This window comes from Homalodisca vitripennis, chromosome 2 (genome assembly GCF_021130785.1).
Source record: "Homalodisca vitripennis isolate AUS2020 chromosome 2, UT_GWSS_2.1, whole genome shotgun sequence".
In the NCBI taxonomy this organism is placed as follows: Eukaryota; Metazoa; Arthropoda; class Insecta; order Hemiptera; family Cicadellidae; genus Homalodisca; species Homalodisca vitripennis.
The window spans coordinates 11,857,234-11,882,748 of record NC_060208.1 but is presented as its reverse complement, the minus strand read 5'-3'; the positions used below and the strand labels follow the sequence as shown (position 1 = coordinate 11,882,748).

General features: G+C 34.1%; 2 protein-coding genes across 2 annotated transcripts in view; both read left to right on the top strand.

The window, feature by feature from the left end:
• Positions 1-15,554: 15,554 nt before the first annotated feature.
• Positions 15,555-25,515, top strand: part of LOC124355534 — a 248,782-nt gene continuing 238,821 nt past the window's right edge. The window contains exon 1 of the mRNA XM_046806698.1: positions 15,555-15,599. The gene's annotated coding sequence lies outside the window, so the exon portion shown is untranslated. The remainder of the gene's footprint in view (positions 15,600-25,515) is intronic.
• LOC124355535 (putative uncharacterized protein YHR217C) lies at positions 17,036-17,731 on the top strand. Its single transcript, XM_046806699.1, has one exon. It carries the CDS (start codon positions 17,036-17,038, stop codon positions 17,729-17,731), a length of 696 nt encoding a protein of 231 aa, XP_046662655.1.

Below are 25,515 nucleotides of genomic sequence, written 5' to 3'. Positions count from 1 at the left end.
GTAAACTTTGAGGATAATATATATCTAAGGGATAAAAATGTTATAAAAAAGGTTTCTGGAAAACGTGTTAAAAGAATACATAGTACACTATATTAAAACGGGGATTTATTTGGACATCTTAGACAAGTATCTTTAATATAATCATAGTCCATAGAATGGTGCCTAAAAATAATTTTAAAAGATTAACTAAAGTAAATCCTTTGAGTAATAGCCAATTTCAGAGTAGCACATGCATTGTTGTTACATCGATATTTGAGTAATACCCAGTGGCAGAGTAGCACATGCAAGGTAGCTACATCTATCTTTGAGTAATACCCAGTGGCAGAGTAGCACATGCCAAGTTGTTACATGGATATTTGAGTAATAACCAATGGTAGAGTAACACATGCATGGTAGCCACATCGATCTGAGTTGTAGCCGTGGCAGAGTAGCATATGCATTGTTGTTACATCGATATTTGAGTAATACCCAGTGGCAGAGTAGCACATGCAAGGTAGCCACATCTATCTTTGAGTAATAGCCGTGGCAGAGTAGCACATGCCAAGTTGTTACATGGATATTTGAGTAATAGCCATTGTAGAGTAGCACATGCATGGTCGCCACATCGATCATTGAGTAATAGCCATTGTAGAGTAGCACATGCATGGTCGCCACATCGATCATTGAGTAATAGCCATGGTAGAGTAGCACATGCATGGTCGCCACATCGATCATTGAGTAATAGCCATTGTAGAGTAGCACATGCATGGTCGCCACATCGATCATTGAGTAATAGCAGTGGTAGAGTAGTACATGCATGGTCGCCACATCGATCATTGAGTAATAGCCGTGGTAGAGTAGCACATGCATGGTAGCCACATCGATCATTGTGTAATAGCCATGGTAGAGTAGCACATGCATGGTCGCCACATCGATCATTGAGTAATAGCAGTGGTAGAGTAGCACATGCATGGTCGCCACATCGATCATTGAGTAATAGCCATGGTAGAGTAGCACATGCATGGTCGCCACATCGATCATTGAGTAATAGCCATTGTAGAGTAGCACATGCATGGTCGCCACATCGATCATTGAGTAATAGCCATGGTAGAGTAGCACATGCATGGTCGCCACATCGATCATTGAGTAATAGCCATTGTAGAGTAGCACATGCATGGTCGCCACGTCGATCATTGAGTAATAGCCGTGGTAGAGTAGCACATGCATGGTCGCCACATCCATATTTGAGTAATAGCCGAGGCAGAGTAACACATGCATGGTCGCCACATCGATCATTGAGTAATAGCCATTGTAGAGTAGCACATGCATGGTCGCCACATCGATCATTGAGTAATAGCCATGGTAGAGTAGCATATGCATGGTCTCCACATCGATCATTGAGTAATAGCCGTGGTAGAGTAGCACATGCATGGTCGCCACATCGATCATTGAGTAATAGCAGTGGTAGAGTAGTACATGCATGGTCGCCACATCGATCATTGAGTAATAGCTGTGGTAGAGTAGCACATGCATGGTCGCCACATCGATCATTGAGTAATAGCCATGGTAGAGTAGCACATGCATGGTCGCCACATCGATCATTGAGTAATAGCCGTGGTAGAGTAGCACATGCATGGTCGCCACATCGATCATTGAGTAATAGCAGTGGTAGAGTAGCACATGCATGGTTGCCACATCATAATATTATTTATGTTATTGATATTTATTAGGTTTACAAAGTAATTAAAATGTGGAGTAATATCAGTGCGTGGTTGGGAGGGGAGTATACTTTGGGGTTTGTTAAAGTATGGTTTGTTAACATAATTTGTTAAATGCATAAAATGGTAATATTTATTATTTATTATATTATTTTTGTTGTATACATTTTTTGTCTGAATTTTTGTAATTGTTATAGCACTGTAATGGATGTTTATTTATTGAACGTAATGATAATTTAATGAATTCTGATGATACTTTTAACTGCCTACGGAATGTTGTGTATCTTTGAAAAATTATTTATAAATGGTTGAGTGACACTGTTTGGACTGCCAATATAATTATATAACGTGATATTTACGATGTGCAATGTGATATCCCGCACGCGTCCTACGAGACGCTTGGGAATTTAAATAATGTGAAAATACAAACCTTTACTGAATAAAGTGTTTCCGACTTCTGACATCGATGTGTTAGTAATAATCAGTGGCAATAAAACATAATAAAACATGCAAGGTTGTTACATCGATATTTTAGTTATAACCAATGACAGAGTAGCACATGCATGGTAGCCACATCGATCTTTGAGTAATAGCCAGTGTCAGAGTGGCACAAGCGTGGTTACTACATCGATATTTGAGTAATAGCCAGTGGCAGAGTAGCACGTGCATGGTAGCCACATCGATCTTTGAGTAATAGCCAGTGTCAGAGTGGCACAAGCGTGGTTTCTACATCGATATTTGAGTAATAGCCAGTGACAGAGTAGCACATGCATGGTAGCCACATCGATCTTTGAGTAATAGCCAGTGTCAGAGTGGCACAAGTGTGGTTTCTACATCGATATTTGAGTAATAGCCAGTGGCAGAGTAGCACGTGCATGGTTGCCACTTCGATAAAATGGTTGCTACTGACTTATATAAAGCCCAGTGCTCAACCCAGTTAAGCTCAAGCACGATATTGACTGTACGAGTACATTGGGATCGGAGAGTTATTATCTTCATATTTTGATCTTGTTCGATAGTAATTAACTTCAAATATTTATAAATTCAATGAAACACTTACGCTAACTACTTCTATTTGCCGGTTTTCTGGTTTATACAGCATGAAAGCATTGATAAATCCATTAAAATTTTGAGATGTGAAACAATTTTTTGCGAATAACGTGGTGGAGAATATACCACAAATAAGTTATGAGTAACAGTAAATATATATTATATATAGCCTAGCGGTAGATTCTTCTATCAAACACTTCCCTCCTCAATGCGACAACATAAGATAAATCCTACTAAACACTTAAATAGGGAAGTTAAACCCAGATATAAGTAACCCCCACTCCCCCTTTCACTTTAATAGGATATAAGGTCCCATCCATCTGATAATCTCGATCATTCCGGCCATAATTACTGAACTCTTTTAAACTCTTATATAATTTTACACAAAACAAATAATACCACGCATATATACTTAAAGTACGAACTAAATTTCAAACCGTAAAAAAAATTGAACGTTAATTTGGAAATTTAAAAACATTATTTTCCTTGAAAGACAAAAATAATTTTTTGATATATGTATGTTTCGAGTTGTGACCAAAATAGGTAAGAAAATTGTAAAATGAGCTAAATAAACAATATACAAATACAATAATGTAACTTTCAGGTGGAAGTGTAAATAAGTAATAAATTAAAAAACTAAAACCACATAGTAGGATTAATTTTGAATTATCTTCTGTTAAATGTCCTATATATATATATATATATATATATATATATATATATATATATATTCAAAAAATCAAAAAACGTATTTTAATAATTATGATGAAGGATGTACATTGATATCTCAATACGTATGGAATATATCCAGGTGTACTAGGACTTAATTTACACCCTGTAATTTATGTAAAAAATTAATCACAAAAAGAACTTGCTCCGCCGGGACTCGAACCCGGACCTCTCACTTGACGAGTGGGCATGCTGTGTGTATATATGTTTTAATCTGACATTAGCAATATTTTTATCCATGGATAAGTAAGTAAGAGCTTTAAATATGACAAAAAGCTTTTTATATGTTTTTTTACTAATTCATATTTTATACAGTAAAATGTTATACTACATTTTATATACTGCAGTCTGAGACGTCTAGTTGACTTGACACAAGCAAAGAGTGGTATACGTGCTCAGCAAGATAAATCTTTCTCTTCTTGCCCGAAAGCCTATGTAAGTTTTAGTGTGTTTTCGTTGTTCTATTTTAAAATACATGGGGCGGGGTTATGTCAATTGGTTAAGTTACAGAAACTGTTATGTCAGCAGATGTTATAGACATTTTGAATTGGTTAGTAAAGTAAAGTAAAGATATATTATTTTATCAGACGTAGTTAGGGCTAAGAAGCCCTAGCTAACACTTAACCTGGGGACCAACGGCTTAAAGGTGACTTCCAAACCACTACCAATGGCTGCGCAGGCGGGCTGCTTGCAAGGACAGGATCGCTCAGCGGTTACCCATCGAAGCAGCAGCCACGCTCGACGTTATCTTGCAACTACCGTTGGACCCGCTATACTGCGCCATTGGTTAGTCGACCTAGGGATGAACTATGGATATCAGGGGATAGATTCTGCAGGGTAACGGTTTTACGATGAGATTGAAAGTATCAAAATTACTATAATATTGGTTTAGTAGGGTGGGCTCAACAAAGATTCAAGACAATGTATAGTTGTTCAATAAATATGTATTACTTTGTTTATTTGTGTCATGGATTTAGTCTGTCATCTCCGCTTATATGACTATTAAAGTCGATTTAAAGTTATTAAGAGAAATTTTGTTACCGCTCAGAGTAAAAATCTTCAATTATTAAATTTTAGTAAATAAATAAAATGGTAGGATAATTTGAGACAGGTGAGAGTTCTTGGACACACACTTCAATATCTATAATTTCTTTCGATCCATAGATATATTTGATTGAGGTTTTTCAATACTCGTTTATCTAGGAATTCTGAAATGTAAAATTACATTCGGATCAACATTCATGTACAGACAACAAGTTGATAATCCAAATAAATTCCTAAAACATGCTCAACAACACATAAATACACTTTTTCCAGTTGAATAATTATAATCAAATTACTCACTTATTAATGTTCTGTTTTTTTTCTATTTTTAAATAAGATAACAAAATATGTAAAAGGAAACGTATTGTTAAAGCGTGATTACAAATTAAATTCAAATGTAAGTTCTACAATGAGATTTAACAATTTTCGACTAATTGTCCATAAACAAAATTAATAATAATGAATAGAAGACTGAACAATAAATTAACAAAATAGTGCCATCTAAATGCACCGTAGCTTTACTGTAACGTAAATATCATGAAACATCCCTTTTTTTATTATATTGTAAGAAACTTACACTGGAAGGTCTCTGTACGTTTTTCTCATTAGTTACAATTAACAAAGTTAGCTCTGTTCGTCGTTAGGCGAAATTAATGTCTCAAGTTTCGTGTAAATTGGAAAAGTTGCTGGTTCACTTGACGGAGGGAGACCTTTTATGTTCTTGGAAGTTCTGTTTATAACATCACGGCTAGACGTCCTTACTTCTTCCTTGGTAAATATTTGTTCCATTAGCACATTATGCTATGGAAATTTTAGTATCCAGAGAAATAATAAAGGCCAGGACCTTCATATTTTTGAAAGGTTTACATTTTAAACGCGGTTTTTTCAAATTGTTCTTTGGATCCACGTCTTCCTTTCTTGGTTTAAACCCCATTTGTTTCACTTATAATATGAGCAGAAACAGTTTTTGTATACAATTTAATGTTTGCTGATATTGAAACATTCGGTGAAAAGGTCCTTTCGGGGAGGGAAGAGAATTTTTGGAACGCCAGGGCTTTCCTCTAACCAGGGCAGGAGAATAATGGTATCTCCTGACATATTTGGCATTCATATTTTAAAAATTTGATTCATTTTAGTTCTAATAATTCAAATACAAAGAAGTATAAAAGAAAAAAAAATCCAATGTAATACAGAAAATATACACCCCCAGATCTGAATCACAATTGGTTCCCTGACTACTTGGTTTTGTTGTTTAACATTGTTTAGAGTATCACATAAATCATTAATTTAATTAAGTAGTAGTTTAAATATGTTAAAATCCATTATTATTCTATACACGTCGAGACTATAAATGATTAGTCCTACAGCTTGTTCTCAATGACATATGGTTTTCAGAACAATTTTATTCTAGTCATCTACACATAACGTAGTTATGGTGAGATAGGTTGAATGAATTTGAATGTAGAGTTTAGAGCCAGTTCATCTTTCTCTTAGTGTAGCGTCTAGAGCCTGACGCTGTCACAGAATTGACTCCTGGAATCTGGAGTCACTTTTGAGTCTATTTTATTTTAGTTCCATTAAAAATTTTCATCTGTTACTTCAACAGTTTTTTTAAACTATTTTTTGAACTATTTCCAAATAATAAATAGCAAAAGCAATATAACGATACTAGAAGTATACAGTTTTTATAATATAACCCATTTTCATAACTTGTTCACATTTTCCAAATCTAGTAGGTCACATACATTATTTCGAATAAACAGGTACATAATATAACCTTTACTAACAAAACATATGCAAATCGTTTTGAATGGGAAAAGAAGTACTCGTATGGGATAAATGGAGCATTAATGTAACAAATACAATATTTTGTATTACAAAATATAAACTTTCTCTTCTATGCCAAAAGCCACTATGACCCCGAATTGGAGCAAGTTCTTATTTTATGGACAAAAGCCAACTTCTGTTTGTGAATTTCATATTAGGTGGTAGTCCAGAGTGAGGCGGAAATATTTCAAGATGTTATTTGTGTTTCTTTCAATGAGGTGTAAACTAGAAACCTCAGATGATAACACCGGATTCAGATGTAAACATTCTGCATGCGTTATTTATTCTTATTTAAATTACAACCCTAGAGTTGTATATTTAAAAAAAATTCCTTTTGATTTTTCTAAAACATACTTCTTGAACGAAATCTGATTAGATAAGGATTTAAAATGGTTTTTAAGAACATAATTCAAAGGTTTTCGCACTAGCTGAGAAATGTCTCGCCAAGTTTTGTCTCAAATTTGGTTATTCCCCTCATGTTAATTGTAACATCGAAACTTTTAGATGGAACGTTAAACATTGACTACTGGATTTTAAAGACCTTGCCCAAAAGTGGGCAAGGTAATCACAAAAGCACGTCTTAACTGTGTCCAACCACAAACTAAACATGATACTGGACATTCTGAACACTGATAAGATAAGGGAGGTCTACGAATCTGAATGGAAAACGCACCTTTAAAAATGTGCCAACAAAACATCTCCCTGACGACTCCATGTATTAAAGAGCACATAACCTTGCATTGTAAAGATTCTTACGGTTATTTCAAACTGTTTAATATTCTTGATTCATTTCTGCAGCAATGACTTTAGGGTCCATCAAATCACATTGACTAAGTATAAATTGGACGTTTTTAGGATGAGAAAATTGGTTTTATCAGTCATAACGTTAATGAGGAATGTTTTAATGACATGGTAGAAACACTGAGTACACTATGATAATAGTAGTACAGTCGACTCTCGATAACTCGAACCTCAATAAGTCAAATTCTTTGATAACTCGAATTTTTTTCCGTTCCCTTGAGAAAACCTGCCTAAGTCGAAAAAAACCATGCGTAACTCGAATTAATTTTGCACCCGAATTTAACTCAATAACTCGAAGTGATAGACAAATTACCTCTATAACTCGAAGTTCAGTAGATAAGTCGAAGTCTTTAAATACATTACCTCTACAACTTGAAATTTTCAGATCAACCCTCGCTAACTCGAAGCTGTGCTGTGTTTACAGCGAACCTGTGTTAGGTCATAGACCTAGCCGAACAGGTCTGGACATGTCGCTGAATTGTCCGACTGTCTGCCAAACGTCAGTGCCGTGTGCAGTCAGTTCCCACGCATTTAGTCAATAATAAATAAGATTGTAATAAGATTTAATATAATTGATGTGTTATTTTGATTATTAGTTGTGGTAACAGCTTTGGTTCATGCAAATAATAATAACAGTTTAATAAAATATTTACAAAAAATCAAGTTTGTTTATTGATTTAATGTGCAGCCGACCAAAGTATATTGCAATTTTTATGTTGTCGTATGTGTAAAGATTTGTCACACGTGATTACTGCACTTGACAACATGTATTTGCTGTAATATATTGTACAAATAACGATTTTTGGACTGTGAACTGTGAACATAGCTATAATAGTCAGAATCCAAAACGAAGTAGTAAATTTTCTCATTTGCTCCCAGACATACCAGAGAAAAATAACTAATGCATGGAAACTTTCCAATTCCAAACGTAATGGAGATTTAGAAGAAAGACTCTGCTAATAAATCTCTGTTGCATTTCTCACGTAGAGTGCTACTGCCTTTCTTAAGTGCTGCTTTGTCTCTAGCTGGCCTTTCTTTTGTCGGTGGATTCTCTTTCTTCATTTATTTAAACGTTCACATTACTAGAATACCCAATGTTTTTTTTCGTGCAGAGTCTGGAGTCTAAGATCATTTATAGGAAATTTTTCTACGGACTGCATACAATTAGGATGTTGATAATTTACTGCATAGTGTTAAAATAAGCATAAATCTCATCATAATAGTGTTAAGTGTTTAGAAATCAATATCAGTATTAGTTAAATGAATTTCACAGTTCCCGAGTGCTCAAACAATTTTATCGCATAAAAGATAAACAGGGTAAAAAGAAGATGATAAGAGAAGAAGAAGATAATAAAAGAAGAAGAACAGTGGAAATTAGAGCTTTCTATCTCGACCCAGTACAAAACGGAAGCCCATTGAAATTAATTAAAATTTAATTGAGGCAAAACATGAACATCCACATTCAGAGGGTAAATAATTTCAATAGACAACCCACTTCCCTTACAACTCAAACCTGTTTTGCAGTTATTACCTGCTGCAGGGCAGGCCTCCCTTATCTTATCAGTGTTCAGAATGTCCAGTATCATGTTTAGTTTGTGGTTGGAATTAACACAGTTAAGACGTTACTTTTGTGATTACCTTGAAATTGAGTGTTTAAGTGAACAGGAGCGTATTATGATCCTGATGATGCGAGGTTACGGAGACTGGGTGAGATCTTATGACGAAGTAAGGAATTTATATAATGACACTTATCCCAATCGAAACCCTGTATCTAAAACAATCCAACGTTTCCAGGAAACGACAACGTTAAAGACACTCAAACCTGGATACCAAAATCGGATACTAACGAAGCATTGTCACTTGACATTTTACAGTCAGTACATTAAAAAACAAACAAATAAAAGTTTTTTTTCTTTTCACACACACACACACACACACACACACACACACACACACACACACACACACAATTTCAATAAACATTGAATCACAAAAAGTACTTGCTACGCCGTGACTCGAACCCGGATCTCTCACTTGCCGGGTGAATGTGCTACCATTACACCACAGAGCCCTTACATTTTACGATTCAATTATTTTGTATTTGCCCGTATCTGTCAAATTTGCGTTTAAGTAACCGAAGTAACATATGATCGGAAGAGCAAATACCTGTCAAACGGCTGTTATTTACATTAGTTAAATTTGGATAAATGGCAATAGCCAAATTTAATTTCAATAGACATTCAAAAATTGTATATATACATTGTGTGTATAACATAATGAAAAATTATAAACAAATAGTTAAAACTTGTACATTTCTTCTATCTTTAACGTCTGTGCTTCCTTATAGTAAGATGTATTTGGCACGACTCCGGGAGGGTCAAGATGCTCGCCACCCACGTTGTTCATCGTCCAGGGAGATTAAGATGGCTTTAGAGATTTAGGACTTTGTTACCGCCACCGTCCGCCAGACTGCAGTCGATGCAGTCACTGTTTTATCAATAAAAAAACAAAATAAATAAATAAATATTAAATAATATAGTAATAATATAAAATATAAATATTACATATAATATAGTATTATATTTAATATTATGTATGATATATAAAATATATTTATTTATATATAATATATATAATAAATATAAAAATATATATAGGCTATAATATTATATTTTTGTAAGAAAAAAAAATATGATTGATTGATTGATCAATACTTTACTATTGTACCCGGCCTATGGAAACAGCAAATTGAAGGAGGACGTATTCAGAAACCAAAGAATGCAACATACCGCCGTTCGTTTTGTGTCTAACTTAAGAAAATATGAACATGTGTCTCCCTATCGAATCATTGCAAATATGTAACTCGATAAAATGAGGGGAAACATGTATCTTCTTGCTCCGCTAAAGTAGGCTATTCACTATTAATTTTTTTCTAAATCTGTCAAATATTTCTTAAGTGTCTTTAAGCATTGGTATATAGCATTACAAATTATATACTAGAAGTAATTTATTAATTGTATTTGTTTTTATATATTTTAAATAATAGGTCCCATGATATCAGTAACAACTATTTTAGACCTATCTAGAGAAGTTCATAGCATTCTTAGTGAAAGCACTTGTGGTGTAATACGTGCTGGGGCCGAAGCCCCTCGTTCCCACCTCCACCCCTGACACAAGTCTGTGACTTTGTAGGGTCCTATGATATTTTAAAAACGGAATTAGTAATATAGCATGCATCAGGTAGGTACCCATTTTCCAGTTTTCATTATTAAGAGGAGTGAATTCTTATTTCAGGGTTTTCACTTCTGGTTAATTATGTTTCCAAAGCAAAATTGGATGTTGCTATCCCCTTGAAACAGTGTATAGAATGATATATACGGAGTATTCACAAAAAGGATGTCACAAACTTCTGTGGGTGATAGTACTCATCATTTCAAGCAAAAACGACCTATTAGTATAGGTCGAAAAATGTGTCGTTTACCGTCGTTAGTCGTAATTTTATATTTTTTATAAATAATTAATATCTTTAGAACTATTTAAGCTAAGGAAACAAAATTTGGTCCCCTCGACGATTTTGTCTTGTTCCCACAATGTGAAATTCGATACCTTACACATTTCCAATTTAGTCGGCCTACATCCAGAATAGGTAAAATCCAAAATGTATTAATTGGTTTGCCTTGTTGCTACGATGTTTAAATAAGAAGTGTTGTTACTATTTTTTGTTTTGTTATGCTGTATAAAAATGTAAACAAATTGAAAATAATGGATAAATTAATTAAACATATGGTCGTTCTGTCATTATACAATGTTTGCAAAGAATGATTACATTTAACAGACTCTTTCATATTACAAAACCTTAGAGACAAAGATAGGATTTTTTACCGCTTTAGTTAACAGTGGGGCATAGACCAGAGGGAATTTTCGAAATACGAATAGCCCTATATTCATCCCAGGGACCGAGAGAACGAACATGTAAAATTTCAGTACAATCGGTTGAATAGTTTACATGTGAAAGCAAAACAAACAAACGCACTTTCGCAATTATAATATATTATAAAAATGAAATGTTTAAATGAATTGTTATTTGTAATATCGTTACATATAGAATATACAGTTTAATCCGTTATCGCAACACATTAAAAGGTTATATTAATTGAAGTAAAATTATTACTTGAAAAGCTTTTTTTATTTCTACTTCAAAATAGTAATCGCGATCTTCTTCAGTCGTGAAAATCAGTTCCACACATTCGCAGCAGAACTGAAGTGATAATTGAAGTATCACACGGACAAATTGTTCCGACAAGTTTGTAAAGTTCGTGTCAGCCACTGGAAATAAATCACCGATTCACTTCAAAGTGTCCACTTACACTTTTCTTTTATTTTCTTAGTTTGTTTTCAGAACTGACTGAGGAAATGGAATCAGGTTACTTGTGACTGAATGGTGGCACCGTTGAAAATTATGTTAAGTACTAAATTTATCTTACTAAATCCTAATCTAATTACTACTAAGTACTAAAGTGTACCATACATTTTGTTTTTATGTTGAAGTGTTGATAACGATTTCATAATTACTACGAAGGTCCCAGTACTGTTTAGAAATTTCCGTTACGTAAATCATACAAAACATGGTCATAAACACACCCAAGTCAAATCTTCTTTTGGACCCACTGTACAGTCATTTAATCTAAGAAACATGAAACATTGAACTAAAGTGACTGGTTAAAAAAATTACGAATAAAGGGGTTTTTTTAAATTTTTTAATTGTACACGTCGTTATTTCATCACTGCCACTATTTTGGATTTGAGGAAGCTTCTGTCAAAATTAAAGATGTTTTGTTTGTCTTTCATTTTGACTTAACCATCAATAATTTCCTTCAGTATTTCGCGACCGTCGGATCATCAATCCTCCCAGCACTTCATTCTTTTCTTAACCCCTACTCCCCCGCGATCATTATTATAGATCTCCAAGATCATCTGATTCATCTAATCAATCTGCTCGGACATTATGAAGCAATTAAAATATGTTCTATATGACGAGATTATACATTAATAAGTTAAATTGGTTTAACATTGCAACGTATCAAAACTTACATCTGATGTTATTAAAGAAAATACCTATTATTATTTGTCTGTTATTTGCCTTTATCAACAGTTAAGTGCATAATTGTTTTAAGAATTTAAAAATTAATTTTAATAATATTGTATATCATGGAGATTATTATACGAAAATTTTATTGAAATATAGAGGTGAAGTTGCAAAATTAAAAAAAGAAAATCCTAAATATGATGAAGTTGATAATTTATTACTTTTAATACTTTATTAAAACCTTTTGTTAATATCTTATGAAAATTTAGGTATGTTAAATATTTTTGAAACGTTATGTAAATGTTATTAAAATGATTTTGCAATTTTAAAAATAAATTATGTATTAAAGAAATATTTGGTTGATATTGAGAGAGCAGAATATAAAAATGTTTATCCAACTAGTAAACAACTTTTGAATGAATTAAATAAAAAACAAGTTAATTATTGATTTTGCTGAGGATATTTGTTAATACAATTTTTAATTTTATATTTTTGAACTGTAACAAAAGAAGATGGTCAATCATATAATATAAAATTCCAGTAAGAAAACATATTAATTGATAAAAGGAATTGAAATTTATGGTCGATTAAAAATTAAAAGGACTATTTCTTAATGTAAAAGTGATGATATTTTACACACTTAAAATGAATTTGAATAGATTTTTTGCACAGTTTTTGAAGCGGTTGGAAATTTATCTTATTTCGGATTAGGATTCTTGGAAAATATATTTTTTTTATCTATGAAGGGGGATTTCACATTAGTTTTATAAGGGATGAATATGATGATGTGATATTGAAACCAAAACTGGAAATGATATGACAGTTGATGGAAAATTACAATAAACAAATATTTTATTAAAGTTGCAATGATTGTTTATAAAACCACGACAAGAAATTCAATGGACTACTGAAATTTAAAAAACTCAAAATATTATGTTCAGATTGGTAATTTATTGAACAAAAAGGATTTTCTCTCAGAAAAGAAATCATACAGAATGGTATGATCTATCATATAGCGGTTTTCAAAACGCTGTTAAAAAATCAACCTGCTATGTTGTTGTTTCTGAGGAATTGTTAGCATAAGATGTAATTAAAAATAATATTAAAGAAATTCAATAAAGTTTTATGAATATTTTAATAAACTGTTCATTTTTATATTTTGCACACATTTTAAAGACGATGATAGACGCTTTATTTTTAATTTCAAGAGACTATATAAAAATGGGGTTAATATAAAGAAAAATCTTTTTCAAGGTCACTTTAAGGGTTGGACCAGAAGTGATGATTCAAAAACATTCTTCAATACTTACTCATTCTTAAAAAAATTTCATCGGACAAGCTCTAATAAATAGTTTATAAGATATAAGATTTTTCCAATAAAGTATGATTTGAATGAATTTTAAAAGTTTATTTTCATGAATAGTTAGTTTATGAAGTTGCAAATTTTTTTCGGATTACTTTTTTTTATTTTTTATGAATATTGAGGAATAGGATATCGATCATTCCAATTTTTCGGGTAAGTTAAGTCGAAAGAGTTAACTATAAGTTATTTACTATATGTGTGCCAAATTTCATTAAAATCGGTTAGTTTTGGAAACACGATTTTTTAATAAAATACACATAAAGTTCTAATGACATAGATTTCGTTATAAGTTACTGATTTTTACTTAACTACTGGAAGTCTGGATAGCTCAGTGGTAGAGTGTCCGCCTTTAAAGTTCGAGATTCTGGGTTCAGATCCCAGGCTTCTAGCGCGCCTTTTATTGAGGACTCAATAGTCAATGAGTGGTTGGAGACAAATCTTTACACAAATGGCCATAGTGTAAATGACTATAGAACAAGCCGAGTATTGACAACTGTGGTTGGTGCACCATTTGCCGAACCCTTCCCCTATCCCTTAATTCCTTAACTCTCTAATCCTTCCATTCAATTTGTAATTAACACCTTAATTTCCATTAATGTATTCACAACTTCAACCTCATTAATTCAACATTACATTTACTATCAGCATCGCAAATTATTCTCTAAAAATTTCTCACTATCAACTTCTACAAAAAACTCCCGAATAATGCTTCTAACTATAAACGTTGGATTGTAGCAGTGTTGGGCAAAGACCTGAATACTGCTTCTAACTATAAACGTTGGACAGTAGCAGTGTTGGGCAAAGACCTGAATACTGCTTCTAACTATAAACGTTGGATTGTAGCAGTGTTGGGCAAAGACCTGAATACTGCTTCTAACTATAAACGTTGGACAGTAGCAGTGTTGGGCAAAGACCTGAATACTGCTTCTAACTATAAACGTTGGATTGTAGCAGTGTTGGGCAAAGACCTGAATACTGCTTCTAACTATAAACGTTGGACAGTAGCAGTGTTGGGCAAAGACCTGAATACTGCTTCTAACTATAAACGTTGGAGAGTAGCAGTGTTGGGCAAAGACCTGAATACTGCTTCTAACTATAAACGTTGGACAGTAGCAGTGTTGGGCAAAGACCTGAATACTGCTTCTAACTATAAACGTTGGACAGTAGCAGTGTTGGGCAAAGACCTGAATACTGCTTCTAACTATAAACGTTGGATTGTAGCAGTGCAAGGTAGAACTTGAATATGATGAGAAACTGTAGAATGGAAACACCCACACTAACACTATACAAAATAAACAACCATTCTATTTGTCCTTTTGTTTAGCGAAAATTAAATTGTTAAACAAAAGTTGATTTAATTTCATATTAAAGCAGCTATGGTGGGAAGATCTGATTCGATGTGAATGTTGAAGCTCCAATACACCTTTCTCTTACGTGCAGCATCTGAAATCTAATGCTGTTGCAGACTTGACTCCTGAAATCTGGAGTCATGTTCGTCTGAAGGGATTAAAAAATAGTCGGTGACGAAGAACGAAAACGTTGAAAACGAACCTCAGCATCGTTTCGATATCAGAGACACTCAGACTACGAAAAGTAGTGCAATCTAGGTGAAGAGGTATTCTCATTGTCTCATCAGGTGAAATTGAAATTCCAGTATGATGAAATTAGTAGCTGTCATAACAATCTTATATCAGTTTCCAACACAACATCTTCAGAGTCTAAACATTAATCATATTAGCTGACATATGTAAGGCACTCTATAACGGACAAGGACCATCAGCCTCATCTTTTTGGAACTAAGTCAGCCAAACGTAACGGAAATGAACCAGAACTAGCATATTAATCTGTCAGGGGTGTCCTCCATTTATTTAAAACGCTATAAATTATTAGTGTAAAAAGCATGAAAGTCTGAAAATTGATATTTTTGTTAAGTAAGTTTTCACTTATGTTCTAGGGATTACTACTCCGTTTCCAATGAGCGTCTGGTGTTGATCCTGCTCGGGTAAGTAGTCTCCAGTCAATATTAGATGTTACTTAGAACAACTCTCCGGCGGTGCTTGGAGGAAAAGTTTTCTTAAATGACTGAATAAAATATTCCCCGATGCGCCAAGGGAAACTCGTCAAAGTTTGTTTAAAGCTCTAAAAGGCCACACAGGAGTGAAGCATTAAATATTATCAACTTATTTTCTTCCTTGATAAAAACGAGATAACGGAGTGTCGTAGTAAAAATAATTCATAATTGCACAGTATGCTCCATAAAAAACAAAAAGGCTTAATAAAGAAATTTAATAGTGAATTAAAATTTAGCGCTTTATTTGCCATTATGATTACATAAAATTTGATGTAACAAATTGATTCAATAATACATGGACAAGTTGTACTACCTATTGGTTGGTTATATTAGTAAAAATTGTTATTCTTCTTTTTTAATTCAAATTCAAATCTTTTATTGCCAGGCCATTTCAACAAATATATAACTTCATTTTTTTTTCTACGATTTTGAGCAAGAACTAAACATCAAGACCCCAGCCAAACATACATTATTTTAAAAGACGCCCTTCGTTCATGCCAATTTTCCTATTTTCCAACGCCGATTGTCAGTCTTCCAAATGTGCGGTCTCCCAGTCGAATGCCATAAAGTCGTCGGCAGTATAAGATGCTTGAGACGCTAGAAAGCGCTTAAAATAAGCTTTTAACGTCTCGATATTATGTTGAAGATGTTGACTACATCAAAATCAAAAATGGAATTTCTACGTGTAACCATGTAAGAATTGTAATTACATTACCTGATAAAGCATCAAGAATAAAATTTTTTTGTTTAGAGCATTCTAAATGAATGTTGATTTATGATAATCAGAATTATTGATTTCAAGTATTTATTTGTTAGAGTATAATAAAATTCTAATCTTTTGCAGCAGAAACGTTAATCGTGGTTTTAATATTAAAATTGTGCGGAATTATTTAATTATGAAAAGTATTTTAAATAAAAAAAATCATAATGCGAGTTAAAACTAATTGGCGAAACTATTAAGATTTAGCACCTAATGTTTTCAGCAAAGCTTAAAGTTTCTTTCTGTAAACTATTCTAACTTCAGATAATTAACGAAATTGCTGATTATGTACCTTGAGAATACAGTTTACCTTAAATTGTAATTTTAAATATAATACAATTTATGAAGCATTATTTTTACTGTTATTTAAAAGTTTTTTTTTAATAATCTGTTATTCTAAAGTTAAAACAGGAAGTCAGTTTCCAGAAGTCTCGACTTCTCAGAACAGAATTTGATTACACATACTTTGTTTTCTTAGGTAAAAATTGATGGTATTAAAATACAATTTATCTACGCGTTATTATTAATAAGGGGATATGTTATCGGATAAAATCGACTAATTAGGGTACACCCCTAACAACACACAAAGTAAATAATTTATACAATTATGATCAGTTCTGAAGAGAAACAACAACTTATCTATCATTACCGCCCACAACTCTTAGTTTTGTGGGTCAACAGGAGACCTTCACACCCCACACCTCACACTTCGTACACCACACCCCACACACCACTTCCCACCCCCTACCCCCTACCCTCACACCAAACACACCACATCTCACACTCTGTCCACCACACCCCACACCTCACACTTCGTATACCACCCCCCACACCACTTCCCACCCCTACCACCACACCAAACACACACAATACCTCCTCACACTCCGTCCACCGCACCCCACACACCTCACACACTTCGTACATCACACCCCACACACACCACTTCTCACCCCTACCACCACACCAAACACACACAATACCTCACACTCCGTCCACCGCACCCCACACCTCACACTTCGTACATCACACACCCCACACACCACTTCTCACCCCCTACCACCACACCAAACACACACAATACCTCACACTCCGTCCACCGCACCCCACACCTCACACTTCGTACATCACACCCCACACACTACTTCCCACCCCCTACCCCCTACCCTCACACCAAACACACAAAATCTCACACTTCGTCCACCACACCCCACACACCACTTCCCACCCCACGACCACGACACCCCACACACCACACCTGACATTCCATACACCACCCCTCACACATCACACCCCATGTTATTGAAGGAAAGAAAATAAGTTCTATACAAACAAAATTAAAATATATCCACATGTATACACATTTACATAAAGTAAATCGTTCTCTAGTAAGTCATTTTAAGTCTCAGATACACGTAAAGTTCACAGTTTAAATACTTTAATTTTTTAATAATTAGTTGCTTTATACATAATAACATTTCCCTCATATGGCCGTGCGGGATTAAGAAAAAAAACAGTATAATTATACACTTTTTCAACTACTGTACGTTTATATGGCAACTACCCAGTGCAATAGTATAAGGATAACATTTTCTAATAACAAGAACAATTATTTAACACCAGTAAGTACACGATTTTAAAACAAAACTATATCCCAACAAATAAAAATACAAAATACCCATAATAAATACTGTTACAACTACAACAACAACAATAAGACCTTTTGACTAAAAGCTACTCTAAGTGACTCATAGTGCATGTAAGCTCTGCCATGAGTGTATACCTAGATGTGTAGGTTATTGCGTAATAAAATGTAAAAAATTAATAACAATAACAATATGAACAACAATAAACATCTATATTCATAAAAACAACAAAGATCAATAATAATACCAAATAATAATAAACTTATAAATCCAATAAAAGAGTAATAAAATTTTCAACAAAAAGTCCAGTAACAGAACTCAATAAATATAACAAATCGTGTAAAACTCTTCAACTGCAAAGCCATAATCAGGAATCACATTATGCAGCAGTTCATTATATTATCATTTGGAAAATATACTGTTTTGCTTTCATTTTAAGTTTTTAGTTTTCTTTAAAAAAAAAAAAACAACTCGTCGCTGCCTTGTATAATGAAATTATTAAATATTTTAATTCATTCATAAGCAAACTGTTTTTCTAGTTATTTCCTAGGTTTCCAAGTTCGCACACATAAATACATACATAAAATGAAAATTAATAAATAAAATAATATTAAAAATCAATTTGTGTACAAATGTTCATTATACGTACGTATACATACACACATTCTTATACATACACTCACAAACACATTCATATACTTATGCAAAAACTAATTAAATCATTTGACACTATATAATACCGAAAGTGGTTGTAGTAAAAATATTTATTTTCCAATACAAATAACCGTCTCAAATATTACTCTTTTAGAGGGTTATTATTTTGCACAATGAGAAATGTTAAGTTTTTCTTAAATGTGGTCCTATCTTGGAGTTATGGTTATTTTTATTAAATATTTGTACTGTTTGGTAATGACATTGATATCTGCTTGTCTCCTTGAACAGTCGTAGTACCTCCAACTTCAAGATGTCTGAACTTGTTAAGGGCCTATTACATCGATGTATTTGAAAAAGTATAAACATATATTTTAAGATAGCTAAAGATACTATAAATGTAAAGTTCATTAAATTTTTGAATATTTAAATTGGGAAATAAAGGCTCAGAATTTTCAATTTTTTAAATCCACCAATTGTTCTGACTCGCCATATTTTTAGCTACTATTATCGGTTGTAGCAGTGTAGGTGAAGTGCCTCCCCAGTGGATTATGCCAAATTTCGTGGTTGACTCATACCAGGACAAAAAGAGTCCTCAAAGCAATACTACCAGAATATTGCCGCATCTAATATATGTTTCTATTGATAGCTCGTAGTTTACCAATCATATATTCAATATGTTCATTCCACTTAACGTGGCCTGTCTTAAACATAAACCATAAAAAATGTGTTTAAAGATTCATCAACAGTATAAATATCCTCAACAGTACTCTAGTTCTATTCCGATATTCTACGTTTAAGCATAATGTAATCAATACATTTTGAAAATTTAGATTTTCGTGGTTCAGGCAAAGTACTGGACTTCATAAAACATGATTTTCACAATGGTCCGTCAAACTCAGTTTCTTAACATAATCATAATCTTAACAATTTCAACCGAGTACTATTTTTTATGATTACATAAAACAAACAGTCTAAACAAGTTGCTGATGTACTAATTTTACGAGTCGGTTCATTTACATAATTTTTAAATCAATAACCTGCAGTGATTTATATTGCAACTCATCCGGGCTTCTACAGAGGGTGTCCATGTTCAAATCACCTATTATTATGCATAAATGTTCAACTATTCTTTAAAGTAACATTTTCTAAATCAGACTTAAAATTCTTAAAACTACGTCTACTTGATCATTATAGATACAATATAATTCTAAATTAAAACTAAAAGAAATACAAAGTAAGTTTATTTCTAGTTTAATTATTTTCTGTATGTTTTAATAAAAAAACATTTATGTTTGACAGATATTCAGCCCGACACATAAACCGCAACACCTCTGGATTGATTTGAGGGTCGTCATTGTAGAAACAACAGGTAGCCGTGAACAATATATTTGTTTACCTTGTCATCGTATATCCAAACCTCAGACAAGACAATGATCTGATAAGGCTCAGAACTTATCAGATCGACCTTGGAAATAACAGAGCCCATCTTAATGTTTACGCAAGCTCTTGATGGTCTGGTGACAGATAAGAAGATGTTGGCTATTGTCCCGTATCATGCACTAAGTTCAGTTTGAGTCCTTATCTTCATTTTCCAGTTAAAGCCTGTCCAAGTCCTCGAAACACGATATTCTTACCGGGTTAGCTTACCGATTTTATCTCATAAATATCTTATCCACAGATACTGATAAGACTTTGTAATGGTGATCTGCTTCGCCTCACGAAACAATCTTTTGTAGAAAGGCACTAAATGTTCACTGATGTAAACATCTGTAGTTTACTCCGGTGACGATATCCACACTTTGAGTACGTACCTTTCTTGCCTTCTTGAGACAGCGTCACGTTTCTGCCGGTTGGTGAACTGCACCACGATAAGCCTCGGCCTCTTCGCGCCCCTCGGTAGCACACGGTGCGCCGCCTGCTCGTCAGTGTTAACAATAGTCTCATTTATAGCTGGTGCTAATTTATTTACCAAGTTCATAACGTTCTCTCATCTGGAACACCCTCTATCAGTACGTTATGTTGCGAGCGTACTTGTTAGCTTCTTCGATTGGCATACTTTCCAACTGCCGATTTTCTGCACAAGCTCTCGATTCTTCGTTTTTCCATTGCCTCAACTCTATTTGTAATTTCCGACATCTTCTTAACAAATTCGTCTCTCTTACCAGAACAAAACTCAACAGCCCTTTCCATGTCAGACTCTTTATCAGCTACAGATGATAGTTTCTTGTCAATAGTGACATTCACCGAGCACTCAATCAGTTTTTTCCAAACTTTCGAAACAGTTTTCGGGCATTGGAATAACCTTCAGTTGTTGAAAATCAATCATGTTCAACTGTGCATTGACACTTTTTAGACTACCGTTTCACTGTTACCACCACGACACAAAAACAGCGATAATTATCTCGCTTTGCTCTCGCCCACTGACGCCTTGTTTTTTTGCGATTGCGGCACATGCTTAATGTAAGGTTATCCTTTGTCACGGAAGTTCTACGACGGAAGGAACGGGAGGAGTCGAAACAGAGAAACAAGATGGAACGTGGAAGCCCTGTTGTGAGTACGAAGGAGACTGGCTGCCCTGTAGGTACAGCCCTTCGAAGTGATACTTAAGGGTCGTTCCGCGGGGAATGTGTAAGGCGAGGTGACGAGAGGAGGCACGCATTGCTAAGTAACCAGATTACACAGCACCAGGAATCCTGGTGACTCTTCGTGGTGCCAGTAACATCTAACGACCAATTGCTTAATTCCCCATCATGGAAAAAACACCATCCACCCCACACCACACACCCCACACACCCCACACACCCCACCCCACACAACGCACCCTACATCCCACACCATGTCCTCTCGGGAAACATGTACGAATATTAAAAGGATGATCCTTCATCACCTTATCAGCTCCACGCCGATTTACAGCGCAATAAATCGTATACTCTGGTTGTTAGTACTGCTCTCACCTACACGGTGTGTCGTATTATCTTTATTGGACAGAGGGCTTAATACTTTGTAAATATATCATAATTCTTATTACTTTTCTTTGATATTCACAGAATGTTACAGTAAAGATATGAGTATGTTAGACGTTACTTTCGTGCATCTTTGATAAAATTAGAACGTTTTAAATACGTTATTTAAAGTTTGTTATTAACGATGGGTAGTTTCAAATGATAACAAGCTTCCATGCTTCTGCCATCGTCATATTTTTGTTACAACATAAATAAACCGTTTGAAAACTTGTACCTGTCGCTTACAATTAACATGTTTATGAACTGCAACGTTTTGTTTTCCGCTTTGATATTAGCAATTCATAGTCGTATTTTTGAACAGTTTATTTCAACTGTTGAGGAGGACAGGCCAGTATCTGTTGTTGAAGAACATAACCGTGGAAAATTTCCGTATTCTTGTTAATATATCTAATCAAATTTATTATTTGAATACTTATTAATATGCCGAGGTACAAAGGGGGGAGGGAGACACACTGTAAATAAACAAGTCTTAGCCTTCAGAGACTATAATAATCACTTTTCCTGGGTCACAGCCTTATATAGCCTTAGTAGTCCTAATCCTGAACATAAATGGATGCTAATGACCGCGAAATTATGAGGCATTTATTAATAAAATGGCTGTTTACCAGAAGGGTAAAAGCCCGTGCAACTCCTCTGATGGTTTTGATTATAAAAAAAGCAATGAAGTTAAGTAGAAAAAGTATGAATACTTTACTTATTTTTAAAACAAACACTCCAATAACAGTTAAATTTGATTTCTGTGAGGCTTTTCGTTTTTAAAGAAAACATCATCAGGCCTACATAAATGATTAGGAATTGAGAAGGAAAATTGTGTGTGTGTGTGTGTGTGTGCGTGTGCGTGCGTGTGTGTGTGTGTGTGTGTGCGTGTGCGTGCGCGCGCGCGCGCGCGCGCGCGTGTGTGTGTGTGTGTGTGTGTGTGTGTGTGTGTGTGTGTGTGTGTGTGTGTGTGTGTGTGTAGATAATTCTTACGAAATTGTAACCAATTAAAGTATCAACATTGACTTCACCACATTACTTGAACAAACTGTAGGAACTGATTAAAAATACTTGTAGACTATATATTACCTGTTTAGCAGTAACATCATTGTGTTCCAATCATTTTGAAGGAATTGATAAAAGAAGCAGAATAGTTACCTTTACAAAGTGAGGATATTTCCCGGAAAAACGCTTGCCCTGATAAATGCCGCAGTGCAGGGTTCGATTGCCAGGCTTCGGAGTATCGCAATGTATTTTCACTTTATCAGGGCTCTCAATATACGCTGCCAGAAATCGAATGATTTGTAGTATCAATCAACAGTGAACAGAACACTCTGTGGATATTTCTGAGGAAAATTCTATTGCTCTCTTTAATGTAATGGGACAATATCGTCACTGTTATCTGTTATATCCGGATATTTTTATTTAACACACGCTCCTTCTTACCCCTGATATTATAAACGCTTACTAAAGTTACAATGAATTGAAAATTAAACCATTCAGGAAGAGTTGACACCCATTGAGTCTCCTAAATATTAAACACAAATATTTTTGTTCTATTTTAGGCTCTCAGTTGGCCAGTGCAGCAAAAGTGTAGATTACAACTACACTGTTGAGGATAGAAAATAAAGCTTGTATGGCTAGTGGACAACGAACTATGCGTGTAAAAAGTAGGATAAGATGTAAAGAATCTGTTGATCTTACATGTAATAGACTCTCAGAAAATGAAGTTGTTAATGTAATTTCAAACCTTAAGTTTAGCTTTGCTACTAATATTTATGACGAGTCAGGCGATAATAAAACTAGTGTCAGCAACTTTAGCAGTGTCGATGACTGTCTTACTTAATTATACAATATCCCAGGGTAAATTTCCTTCGAGTCTTAAACGTTCAAAAGTTATACCGGTATTTAAGAAGGGATAAAAAATTCACCAGAAAATTAAAGACCGATATCTATTCTTCCTGTAATAAGTAAAGTCTATGAACGCATCCCAATATATATATATATATATATATATATATATAAAAATATATATTTGGAATATCAAATTAAAATGCACCTTTGTTGTACTCTGGTTTCAGTATTAAGTTAAGTAGAATAATACAGAGAAAGTGAGAGAAGCCAATATTGTGACGGTTCTATATAATCCAATATAAAGTGACAATGGGGTATCACTTTATATTGCACCTTCTGTTATAGTCTGGGTTCAGTATAAAGTTGAGTAGAATGATACAGAGAAAGTAGGAGAAGCCAATATTGTGACGGTTCTATATAATCCAATATAAAGTGACAATGGGGTATCACTTTATATTGCAATTAATACTGCCTGGGTTTTATTTGAGTAGAATGATACTGTGTGACGGTTCTACATAATCCAATATAAAGTGATGGGGTGTCAGTTTATATTGAACCTACTGTTATACTCTGGGTTCAGTATAAAGTTGAGTAGAATGATACAGAGAAAGTGGGAGAAGCCAATATTGTGACGGTTCTATATAATCCAATATAAAGTGACAATGGGGTATCACTTTATATTGCACCTACTGTTATACTCTGGTTTCAGTATAAAGTTGAGTAGAATGATACAGAGAAAGTGGGAGAAGCCAATATTGTGACGGTTCTATATAATCCAATATAAAGTGACAATGGGGTATCACTTTATATTGCACCTACTGTTATACTCTGGGTTTTGTATAAAGTTGAGTAGAATGATACAGAGAAAGTGAGAGAAGCCAATATTGTGACGGTTCTATATAATCCAATATAAAGTGACAATGGGGTATCAGTTTATATTGCACCTACTGTTATACTCTGGTTTCAGTATAAAGTTGAGTAGAATGATACAGAGAAAGTGGGAGAAGCCAATATTGTGACGGTTCTATATAATCCAATATAAAGTGACAATGGGGTATCAGTTTATATTGCACCTACTGTTATACTCTGGGTTCAGTATTAAGTTAAGTAGAATGATATAGAGAAAGTGAGAGAAGCCAATATTGTGACGTTTCTTCATAGTCCAATATAAAGAGACGGTGAGGTGTCAGTTTATATTGCACCTACTGTTATACTCTGGTTTCAGTATTAAGTTAAGTAGAATGATACCAGAGAATGTGGGAGAAGCCAATTAATACTGCCTGGGTTTTATATAATCCAATATAAAGAGACAATGGGATGTCAGTTTATGGACTTTGGTTTTAGTATTAAATATAATAAGACAAGTTTTACTTTCAGGATAACTTATGAATAATTGATTGTAAGCACTTGTCGAATAGGTTTCACATACTACGGGTTTTGAAAGGAATCAGTATGACGATAGTCCTAGCGTTTTTAGGTAGTCATATATGTGATCTGTCATTCTTGTCCTCAAGATAATAAACAGGACAATTTTTACATTGAATTTTGTAAATCACATTTTTCGACAAGTCACCCATGATAGGTTTATACACCTGTTATGTGGCTAAGGGAAAATTTGGTAATACAGGGCATTTAAAAAAGAACTTTACAACTTTTAATATTCATATAAAATTTATTAAACAAGGTACAGAGCTAGTTTTGGTGTTGTTTTAAAGGAAAACAGTTAAAATTTTGACTAGCGTAGTCCGCTAGTGCCTAATCGCGCCGCACAAGCGCTAGTGACAGTTACGTTAAACATGGCTGCCTTCACTGGACCGGAGCCTGTTAGTTGTGTGTTTTGGTTTGAAGAATCGAAGTCTGCGACAACAGTTCAGCGTAATTTTCGTACCAAGTACGCTAAAGATCCTCTTAGTAGGCCTACAATTTATGAGTGGCAT

What these genes read in the sequence shown, in the direction of transcription:
- LOC124355535 (XM_046806699.1), top strand. Translation starts at nt 17,036, where the DNA reads ATGATCAGTTCTGAAGAGAAACAACAACTTATCTATCATTACCGCCCA.